The sequence below is a fragment of the Salvelinus alpinus genome, chromosome 12, assembly GCF_045679555.1.
Source record: "Salvelinus alpinus chromosome 12, SLU_Salpinus.1, whole genome shotgun sequence".
In the NCBI taxonomy this organism is placed as follows: Eukaryota; Metazoa; Chordata; class Actinopteri; order Salmoniformes; family Salmonidae; genus Salvelinus; species Salvelinus alpinus.
Window position 1 is genome coordinate 35130953 of NC_092097.1, and position 12057 is coordinate 35143009.

Consider the following 12057-nt stretch of genomic DNA (forward strand, 5'->3'; position numbering starts at 1 on the left):
TGGTGTAAGCCTACACAAAACACAGACCTTATTTGAAGTGAATCTAAAAATATCCAATGAAATAAATGAAGGAACTGCTTTTCAGATTTTGCTGGAAGGTGTCATGGGAATTATGACTCCCACTTTGGTATTCAATTCTTACCATGCCCATTTATTAAAATAGGATTTCCTGCATATAGAAATTACAGTTTTTGTTTTCAACATTCACAGGTAACTTAAACTCTAGTTTTATTATTCAAACAGTTGAGTATGTGTCTCCTAAGCAGACACTTCAGTATCCTTGTCACTTCAGAGAGCTGTGTGTGTGTGTGTACACAATTATATTATATACAGATGGCAGAGAAAAGCAGAGCACCAGTGTGGGACTATTACATTGAATTGGCACCAGGGAAAGCACGGTGTCTTATTTGTGATAAAGATGTAAGCATGGGGTCAGCAACGGCTATACATAATTTTTTTTTTTTTAATTTAATACCACCAACCTGTGGAATCACCTTAAGAACACCCATCCAAAAGCCCATAAGGAGGAAATGATGAAAAAAAGCAAACGCAAAATCTTCACAAGGAAAGTGTTACACACACACGTCACAGATGTCGTAGGCTACAATCTTACAACTTTTTAAGAAACAAGCGAAATGGCAGGAAAAAGACCCAAGAAGATGGACGAAGCAATTATTGAGATGATTGCCATTGACAACCAGACATTTCACAGTGGTGTCTGACGTTGGTTTTCAGCAGCGGATTACTCTTGCTGAACCCCGGTACAGGATCAATGATGAAAAATTCTACCGCACAGAAATGCTAGATAAAACACAAAGGAGTTGTGATGAAAGTGAATAATCTGATGGCACCAGTAAATTCTCCACACATGGCATTCACATCTGACTGCTGGTCAGTCTCTGATGAGCCTTACTGGACATTTAATTGACAATGTCTGGACAAGAAAGCATGTTGTGCTGAATGTCAAGATTATGACTGGATCACACACAGGAAACTACAGAGAGATGTTTTGGACCATGTTGGCATACTGGGAAATCCACACAGAACGTGTAGTGCTGGTCCTCAGGGAGAGTGGGGCAAACGTGGTGAAAGGTAGGAGACTAGCAGAGCTTCCAGACTTCAGCTGCAGTGCACACACCCTACAGCTTGTAATCAATGATGGACTATCCAATCAGAGAGCTGTGCTAGACATTATTGCCATGTTGAAGAGCTGTGCAACTCACTTGGACCACTCTGTACTGGCCAAACAGAGGCTGAGGGCCATTCAGGAAGAGCTTGGCCTTCCCAAACACAGCATCATCCAAGCAGTTCAAACACAACACTACACATGTTGCAGAGGATGTTTGAACAGAGGCGTGCACTGTATGTGTATGCAGGTGAATACGGAAACATCAGCAGTTTGTCTGCTGCACAGTGGGACGTAGTCTCTTTCCTAATTGAGACTCTGGCACCTATGGAGGAGGTGACAGTGGAGATGAGCCACTCCAACGCCACAGCCGCATGCATCATCCCCAGTGTGTCGGTGCTGAAGCTGATGCTGCAGCAGGAGGGTTCTTCTACTCAAGGCATCAAAACTTTACCGAGGCCGAGGAGACAAAGTGCCTGGTGCTGGCAACTGTCCTGGATCCACGTCACAAGAGCTACACCTTCAACTCAGGGACAGCACTAGAGAAAGCAAAAGAGTGGATGAAGGAGGAATTTGACCTAAGGAAACCAAATCCCAGAGCCACAGCAGAAGGGACTAGTGAAGGAGGACCCAGATCCAGATGGAAAAGGGGCAAAGAGTCCGGGTAGACAGCCTCTACGTTAGAATCCTTGGAAGCCAAGAGGGCAGGGCTGAAGTCCAGTGCAGTTTTGAAATTGAGTTGGAGCGTTACCTCACAGAGCCTGTCATTGACAGAGAGAGCGGCTTGCCTTTGAAGTGGTGGAAGCAGAATGAGGACAGACTTAAATCACTCGCAAAGAAGTTTCTGTCCCCCACCTTCTTCGGTCCCAAGCGAGAGCGTGTTCAGTGAGGTGGGGATGATTTATGATAAGCGGAGGAGCAGACTGACAGGGGAACATGTAGACAAGCTCGGTTTTCTGCCTTACAACTTCTTAACTGGGAATATTGAAGACTCGTTAAAAAGGAACCACCAGCTTTCATATGTTCGCATGTTCTGAGCAAGGAACTTAAACGTTAGCTTTTTTTACATAGCACATATTGCACTCTTACTTTCTCCAACACTGTTTTTGCATTATTTAAACCAAATTAAATGTTTAATTATTTATGAGACTAAATTGACTTTATGTATCAAGTGTTCACTCAGTATTATTGTAATTGTCATTACAAATACATACACTGCTCAAAAAAATAAAGGGAACACTTAAACAACACAATGTAACTCCAAGTCAATCACACTTCTGTGAAATCAAACTGTCCACTTAGGAAGCAACACTGATTGACAATAAATTTCACATGCTGTTGTGCAAATGGAATAGACAAAAGGTGGAAATTATAGGCAATTAGCAAGACACCCCCAATAAAGGAGTGGTTCTGCAGGTGGTGACCACAGACCACTTCTCAGTTCCTATGCTTCCTGGCTGATGTTTTGGTCACTTTTGAATGCTGGCGGTGCTTTCACTCTAGTGGTAGCATGAGACGGAGTCTACAACCCACACAAGTGGCTCAGGTAGTGCAGCTCATCCAGGATGGCACATCAATGCGAGCAGTGGCAAGAAGGTTTGCTGTGTCTGTCAGCGTAGTGTCCAGAGCATGGAGGCGCTACCAGGAGACAGGCCAGTACATCAGGAGACGTGGAGGAGGCCGTAGGCGGGCAACAACCCAGCAGCAGGACCGCTACCTCCGCCTTTGTGCAAGGAGGAGCACTGCCAGATCCCTGCAAAATGACCTCCAGCAGGCCACAAATGTGCATGTGTCTCCTCAAACGGTCAGAAACAGACTCCATGAGGGTGGTATGAGGGCCCGACGTGCTCAGACATGCTCAGGAAAGTGATATCACAACTTAAGCATTCTACCTGCCTTCTCGATCCTATCCCCACCACCTTCAAAACAGTTTTTAATTGCGTGGAAGACGTGCAAGCCATTTTTAAATCACTCCATTCTTAAGAAACGGTACTTGATTTTAAGTGCCAACTGTATAAAAAAAAAAATCCAGACCTGGTTTTCATGCCCACCACAGCAGACACAGCCTTAGTTAAAGTGGTAAATGATCATAGAGCCAACACAGATGCCAAACATCTCTGTCCTTGTACGCTTAGATTTAAGTGCTGCAATTGACTCAGTTGACCATGATTTCCTTCTGGACAGGTGGGATGGCTTCTCCGGTCTAGGACCTATGTAACTGGATCGAGAGTTGTATCACCCTTGGTGAACATAACTCAGAGAAAATACATATTACATGTGGCGTTCCACAAGGTTAGATTTTGGGTCCAGTACTGTTCAGTTTATACATTCTACCACTTGGCAGAGTTATCAGAAAGCATAGCATTGATTTTTTTCACTGCTTTATTTGTTTATTCTTTCGGTGAGAATTTGTTTCAGTTAAATATGGAACCGTTCCATATTTTATCAAATCAGTGGCAACCCTAAGTCTAAATATTGTTGTTATATTGCACAACCATCAACGTTGTGTCATAATTATGTAAAATTCTGGCAAATTAATTATGGTCTTTGTTAGGAAGAAACGGTCTTCACACAGTTCGCAACGAGCCAGGCAGCCCAAACTGCTGCATATACCCTGACTCTGCTTACACTGAATGCAAGATAAGTGACACAATTTCAGCCACCGCATTGATTATATGCAACGCAGGACAAGCTAGTTAATCTTAACATAATCACTAGTTATTTTATAAAAAACAATCAGTTTAATGCTAGCTAGCAACTTACCATGGCTCCTTGCTGCCTGTACTCGAGTAACAGTTGGTCAGCCTGCCACGCAGTCTCCTCGTGGATTGCAATATAAATCAGCGTTTTTTACAGATTGTTATGAAAACTTGAAATCGGCCCTAATTAAAATCGGCCATTCCGATTAAATCGGTCGACCTCTAGCATCTTTAGCTACATTCTATATAATCAATAATTGGCACACACTTGGTAACCGTGGTTAGAGCGTTGGGCCAGCAACGGAAAGGTTGCTCAATCGAATCCCCGAGCTGACAAGGTAAAAATCTATCTTTCTGCCCCTGAGCAAGGCAGTTAACCCACAGTTCCCCGGGCGCCGAAGACGTGGATGTCGATTATGGCAGGTCCCCGTGTTACACCCCTGAAAAAGGGTAGAAAGAATCACGATAGTGATACGGAATGTTTACTCATTGAACGTTTAGTGCAATCATTTTACATAAATAACACATTTTACAGAACAACAGATCTACAGGAACGATAGGTTTTGTAGGGTACAAGGCTTATTCAAATCATAACAGTATACACTGTACATCACTGAAACAAATACTATTTTCAATATAACTGTCAAGCACAAAGCTTTAACTCAGTAAACCATAACACAATTCATCAACAGGCAACAAAGTGTTTGAAAAACAACCACACAAATAACGCCGCAAAACATCTTACCAACAGCGCACACGTTCATTCACAATCGACATAAAATGGCAGCTACGTAGCAGTACCTAGCAGTACGAAGCTAGCTGCAACCGAGCACGGCTCACATTACTCTCTGCAAACCCAACCAACTTCCTCAACATGTTACTAAACAAACCTTAAACACTCTTGACATGTTATCAAGTTATTACATTTAAATTACTCTTTTTAATCATCAATAATGTACCTGAAAAAGGGTAGAAAGAATCACGATAGTGATACGGAATGTTTACTCATTGAACGTTTAGTGCAATGAGAAAAAGACCGCGAATTCTCCGTGAACTTGAGTGGAGACCAGAGCAATCGATCTCAGGCTCATAGATTAAGAGCATTTAGTAGATCACAGATTAGCACTTTTATCCACGACAACATAAAGGAATCAACATAACGTTTACACATTCCTCTCACAATTCGTACCCTTTGTATGCTTGACGGATTTTAACAGAATTATATAAATGTTATCAATCTATCAACTAATACTGACTGCATGATCTTCTTAACCTTAGATGCTTTAAGATCCTCACATACTATGAATTTACTAATACTTTTTAATGTATAACAGGCTATTAGTATTTCCTTTAACCTGTCACACCCGCACATCTGATTCAGAGGGGTTTGGTTAAATGCGGAAGACACATTTCAGTTGGACAACTGACTAGGTATCCCCTTTCCCCACAGTGGTCCCCTGATGGTGCGTATTAGAACCAGATGACAGGAGGAGTCTATGCATGTCAGTTCTTGTTTGGGGGTAACTTACCTCACCCAGCCCACTCCTTCCTGTGCACCAACAGCACTTCAAACTCTAACTGGCCTGTTTTAGCTTTTGATAAAAAGGCACACAGAGCATCACCCAACACTAATGAGCTGAGCGGACAGGAGTATACTGACGCTCCAGAGCAAACAGATTTCACTCACAATACATTTTTCTAGCAACCAAGCAGAAACAGATTGCTCTCTGGTACATTTTACCCTCCTTTTTCTGCACACAAACACACACATAGCAGGAGGCTATTTCACATTCATGTCTTGTTGGTGCATGCCTAGCCAATGGGAGCTGGGCTAGCTGCCTCTGATGTAGGCTGTATCTTGGAAGTGGAGAGAAGAGGGAGACTTGTTAGGGTCCTCTGTAACATGATATTCCCTAGGCACACCGAGCATCAACATTATACCACATGCCATTATTGCATCACACATTGTGACCTGCATGATTGGATTCTGCAGTGAATCCACAGAGGATGCATCCCAAATGGCATCTTGTCCCCTATATAGTGCACATAGACACATCCCTGGTCATTGGGATTGGCATCTCCAGGACAGAAGAGTCAGAAGAGAAAGGAACCAGCAACAGACACTTCTGGTCAGGCCTTCAGCTGTCAATAGGACTGAGCCCACAGCTTCCTGTGAGGTGTACCACAGGAATCCTGCAGAAGTTGAGGGTGGGTTAGTGGTAGGTGCACAGCTGTAGAGCTAGGCGATAGTCCTAGCAGTGCATGACAGAGCACGTATGTGCTTTCTTAAAGGCACAATTTGAAGTTTCATTTCTGCTAAAAGGTATTGATTGGCAAGGCAGAATGGGGGGGGGGGGGGGGTCTTTGAGTGTATTGTGTGCACTCAGTAAATCTCTGCGTGTGAGAGACGTGTGCGCATTGGTTGTTTGTAGATTTTATCCCGTGGTCACAGGGGCATAGGCCTAGATATTTGAGATTGTAAGTGTATGTCACAGTGCACTCACTGCTCTGGTGGTCCCAATGCTGTGGTATGTGGAGAAAGTGGTTTGGAACACCTGTATAACACAGAGGAAACTAGTCGAGAATAAATTGAAGTGGTCTGGTGTGTTTTTGCCTTTCACATCCACTCACTAACAAGTCAGCAAACACATTTAAAGAGGAGTAGGATGTGTTCGAATGTGTTAGTGCTAGAAGACGACCGATTAGTCGGCATGGCCGATTTCAAGTTTATAACAATCGTAATCTGCATTTTTGGACGCCAATTACATTGCAATCCACGAGGAAACTGTGTGGCAGGCTGACCACCTGTTACGCGAGTGCAGCGTCAAAAGGACCTTGTGGCTGCAAGTAGCCAAGGTAAGTTGCTAGCTAGCATTAAAGTTATCTTATAAAAAAACAATCAATCTTCACATAATCACTAGTTAACTACACGTGGTTGATGATATTACTCGGTTAACTAGCTTGTCCTGCGTTGCATATAATCAATGCGGTGCCTGTTAATTTATCATTGAGTCACAGCCTACTTCGCCAAAAGGGTGATGATTTAACAAAAGCACATTCACAAAAAAAGCACAATCGTTGCACGAATGTACCTAACCATAAACATCAATGTCTTTCTTAAAACCAATACACAGAAGTATATTTTTATTTAAACCTGCATATTTAGTTCAAAGAAATTCATGTTAGCGGGCAATATTAACTAGGGAAATTGTGTCACTTCTCTTGCGTTCAGTGCAAGCAGAGTTAGGGAATATGCAACAGTTTGGGCCGCCTGGATCGTTGTGAACTGTGTTTCTTCCTAACAAAGACAGTAATTATTTTGCCAGAATATTTACATAATTATAACATTGAAGGTTATGCAATGTAACAGCAATATTTAGATTTAGGGTTGCCACCCGTTCGACAAAATACGGAACGGTTCTGTATTTCACTGACAGAATAAACGTTTTGTTTTCGAAATGATAGTTTCCAGATTTGACCATATTAAATGACATAAGGCTTGTATTTCTGTGTGTTTCTTATAATTAAGTCTATGCTTTGATATTTGATAGAGCAGTCTGAGCGGTGGTAGGCAGCAACAGGCTCGTAAGCATTCATTCAAACAGCACTTTACTGCATTTGCCAGCAGCTCTTAGCAATGCTTGAATCACACCGCTGTTTATGACTTCAAGCCTATCAACTCCGGAGATTAGGCTGGCAATACTAAAGTACCTATAAGAACATCCAATAGTCAAAGGTATATGAAATACAAATGGTATAGAGAGAAATAGTCGACGTGTCATAATTCCTATAATAACTACAATCTAAAACTTCTTAACTGGGAATATTGAACCACCAGCTTTCATATGTTCTGAGCAAGGAACTTAAACGTTAGCTTTTTTTACATGGCACATATTGCACTTTTACTTTGTTCTCCAACACTGTTTTTGTATTATTTAAACATGTTTCATTCATTTTTATTTGAGACTAAATAGATGCTATTTATGTATTATATTAAGTTAAAATAAAAGTGTTCATTCAGTATTGTTGCAATTGTCATTATAGCAAATATATATATATATATATATATATATATATATATATATATATATATATATATATATATATATATATATATATATATATATATATATATATAAAATCGGCATCTGCTTTTTTTGGTCCTCTAATAATCGGTATCAGCTTTGGAAAATAAATAAATAAATAATAATAATCGGTTAACCTCTAGTTATCCTCCTGTGTGTGTGTTTATGCGTAGGAGCCTAGCCTGGGTCAGGGCTGTGTGGGGTGAGTGCCCGAAATAGACAGAGTCCATAAAGCATTTGAGAGAGAGGCTATCTGAGCACTACCTCAGCACAGAGAATGAACTTGCTGAATACAAATAAAAATAAGTTTCTCCTATAGGAGACACTGACGGAGCTACCCTCTGTCTATCAAATACCTCTACCTACCTAAGCTAAATCTTCCCAGTAAACACTTTACCAGACCTTTTTCAATTAAATAACTGAGTAATTACTAAATAATTTTTGGTCCTCAACTCTAATTCGATCATGAGATGAACTAGGACTCAGTAAAAAAGCAAGAGTAAAAAAATTTGAATGAAATAGTTATTTTATGAAAGGTGCAGTACAAAGTAGTTTAACTTATTTTCTCTGAGATTTGTTGTGTCTCACCTCCTACACCCTCCAAGAATCTATATGAAAACATTTACAACCCCTCACCGCATGTTATAAGGCCACAATGGATTGTGCAACTCTCCTTTTTGAGGGAGGACTTTAAGGGGAAGCCCTTTAACTATGTAAGTGGAGAAGGTATGTGCATCCTATTCCTTATATAGTGCACTACCTTTGACCAAGGCCAACAGAGCTCTGGTCAAAAGTAGTGCTATATGTAGGGAATAGGGTGCCATTTGGGACGTACCCGGTGTAGCCATTAATATTGATGGCGTGTAGTGTGAAACATTCATGGCATGGTTTTCTTTGGACACTACGGACATTTTGAAGGAAGGGAGATTTCCCTTTGGTCATTTAGAAGGTTGTATGATTGCAACTACACCACTTATGTGGGCGCAGTCGCTTAGGCAAGTTGTAAGACACTTTCTCCTCCATTGGAAAACAAACTACTACCCTTCTCACACTATTGAGCCAAGTAAAACAGAGCCAAGCCACACTATACAGGGCAGGTCTGGCTATGCATCAAACATAGTTGCTGGAAGCGTTCTGGAAAGGACAATGTGAAAAGAACAGCATGAGCCAGTACGGTTCAGGTTGTCCCCTATAGTGTGAATCAGGCATAAGAGTCAATAGGCACCATGCTGTTCTTGCGTGTGTTATGTGACCCCGTTTTGCTCAGTCCTCCAAGTGTCACTTTTTTTAACATCCAAAATCAGATTACACATTTAAAGAAGGGATCTCACACATCACATGGCATCTTATATCAATATCATGAGGCATACTAATACAGTTAAGTTAAGATGTTATTCTGATGCATTTTTTGCATCCAAATAGTTTTTTTTTCTCCAGATGACTGACTAAATTGTTTAAATTCAATATGGTAAATACTGCATTAATTGTCTGTGTATCAAGCTTCCAAACTAATTTCAAGTTCACCAAAGTTTTATATATTCAACTTCTCAGATGTATTCAGATATCAAATTGAATTCTCTAAATTCAGATTCAAAATTAGAGACCACATCCTGGTTCTTTGCAAGGAATTGTAGCATTTGGGCTATAAGCTATGATAAGCACCCAACTTCCTACTTTTTAAATTATTATTACTACTACTACTACTACATTGCTGAAAGCTAAGGATCTCTGGAACATGATCATGCCTTCTGTTCACCTCTGATGCTCACAGGAGGCGCAGAAGGGAGTGTGGCAAAAACAGCAATTTGGCCCTCTTAGCAATATGCAGTAGTTGAATAGACCCGTCATAGTTATTCTCTATTGACTGACTGGGTTTCGAACCGGGTCTCCTGCATGTCACAAGACTGTTAGCCCACTTAGCTAAAGCCCATTGGGATGAGATCACGAAGTTAATGTAAAGGACGACACGCTGCTTGCTTAGGAAGTACCACTTCTCCCTCATTCAGCTCATGTCGAGCTTCAAACTCAGGACCTTTGCCTCGAAAACCCATATGACCGCCTTCCAGAAGTTTCCCAACCCACTGCACTATTGAAAAAGCCTTTCTTCAATTGAAGCGGAGTGGCACTTCAGGCTGATGAGTGAGTTTCATTTACCTCCCAGTGACCCCAGAGGTTGAGCTGAGCTGAGTGAGTCTGAGAGCTGAAAAGTTACATTGTCCCACACACAGGAGACTTGGATTAGAACCCCATCAGTCAAACTAACATCTCCAGGTCTCAGGCAAAAAGGTTGCTCATCACATGCATGATCATCAAGCCACCTCATAGTCCCATAAAGCTCAGCTGGTAGAGCATGGCACTTACAATGCCAGGCTTGTGGGTTCGATTCCCATGGGGGACTAGTACAAAAAAAAGTATGAAAATGCACTCACTACTGTAGGTCACTCTGGATAAGTGTGTCTGCTAAAGGACTTAAGTGTAAATGTATAATGTTGCGCCCTCATTAAATGGGGTGCACAGATCCTTCCGTCACAGAAAGTGTTGTTGTGCAGGAGGCCTAAGTTCGAATCCAATCAGCTATATTGGTGCCGTGATCTCTAAGTATGATGTTAAAAAGGGGTGAAATGTAACTGAGGTCCACGCTCTTTTGATGAGTAACCTTGCTGGAGACTTGTTAGTTTCCTGTACTCAGCCCTATGGGCTTTAGCTAAATGGGCTAACACAGTCTTGTGACATGCAGGAGACCCGGTTCGCACCAAGTCAGTCACAAGAGCCAGATTCCTTAGGGAGTGGAAAAGCTATCCTTAGAAGGGCTATTAAACCATTTCGTAATGGGGACCAAATGGCTGTATTTGTCACACTCCCTTCTATTGTGTCCATAGAGGGGAACTGAAGCTTTCAGTAATGGGGTCATATTCGCTTGTAGCCAAATGTATAGGAAGAAAATAAATTAAACATGCCACATTGGCTTCAGAAACCTGTTTAACACAGATGGTTTCATTCTTTCTGTTTTCCTTTACCTCTCCTGGCTGGCAAAGTACCAGGATGTTGTCTCTAGTTTTTAATCAGAATTTAGAGAACTGCATTTGAAAACAATCTGAGAAGTTTAATATATGAAACTTTGGTCAACTTGAAATTATAGTTTGTGAACTTGATAGAGACAATGAATGCAATATTTACCATATTGAAAATGAATAGACAAATATTGAATATCAGTATTTAATTCAATTTTAAAGCTGAATTAAATATTCATTCAATTCAGTTTCAAATCATGAAATACAAGTTCAATTTATTAAATTATTAAATTTGTGCATTACACATTTTAAAATATTACAGTACATTTAAATGCAATATCTAAATACAAATTCAAAAACATTGAATTCAAATAGTTTGTTGGCAGTGAAATCGCTCCATAAGTGTGTATGCATGGTTGCGGTCATCAATTTAGCAGCATTTTCCATCAGCAATGTACGCGGCAAAAAAGGCATAGAGGCTCGAAACAAATTGTCAATGTCATGAATCAGCTAATTAAAAAGTTCAAGTCAACAGATCTGGGAGAGGCGGCATCGACTGAATCCCTGCCTGTATTTAGCTGGCTGTGTATACATTGCTAACACAGAACACATGTGTTATTGAAAACAAATGTGGGAGGATTGCAAAGTATCCATGCGTATTGGCTAGCAACTGATTCAACAATAATCACGAATTAGCTCCTTCCTGACGCCAAGATCCCGTTTTCAGAACCACAGCGCGCGGCCTCCAACCTGCCGATTTCCACGCTGTGTATGAGGCTAGCTGGGTAATAACTGGCTCTATAACGTTAGCGACATTTGTGGTCATGTACTATAGTTAGCATACCTGATGAACATGTGCTATGCAGGTAATTTGGTAGTACCAAAAGAGTGGGAACAAATCGAACGCTCTACTGTTAGCTAGGAAATAACACCACGGGAACTTACCTAAATCATCCATGGTGGTAGCAGAAGGAGTCGGCTCTACACTATGAACGAACCGGGCCGGTTGTCCTTTGATTCGATTGTTGGTAGCTTTACCTACACTGTAGCTTCTATATAGAAATTCCAGTAATCTGAATGCAGTACAGAAGTTTTCAGTTAGCTGCTTCCCTGCTACACTCAACAATAAAATGCAG

The 12057-nt window shown here is 41.1% G+C and overlaps 1 protein-coding gene across 1 annotated transcript in view; it reads right to left on the bottom strand.

The window, feature by feature from the left end:
• LOC139535992 (paxillin-like) overlaps positions 1-12001 on the bottom strand; it is a 56739-nt gene extending 44738 nt beyond the window's left edge. The window contains exon 1 of the mRNA XM_071336037.1: positions 11867-12001. Coding sequence (XP_071192138.1) covers positions 11867-11879 — 13 coding nt within the window. The 5' untranslated portion in view covers positions 11880-12001. The remainder of the gene's footprint in view (positions 1-11866) is intronic.
• Positions 12002-12057: the final 56 nt, after the last annotated feature.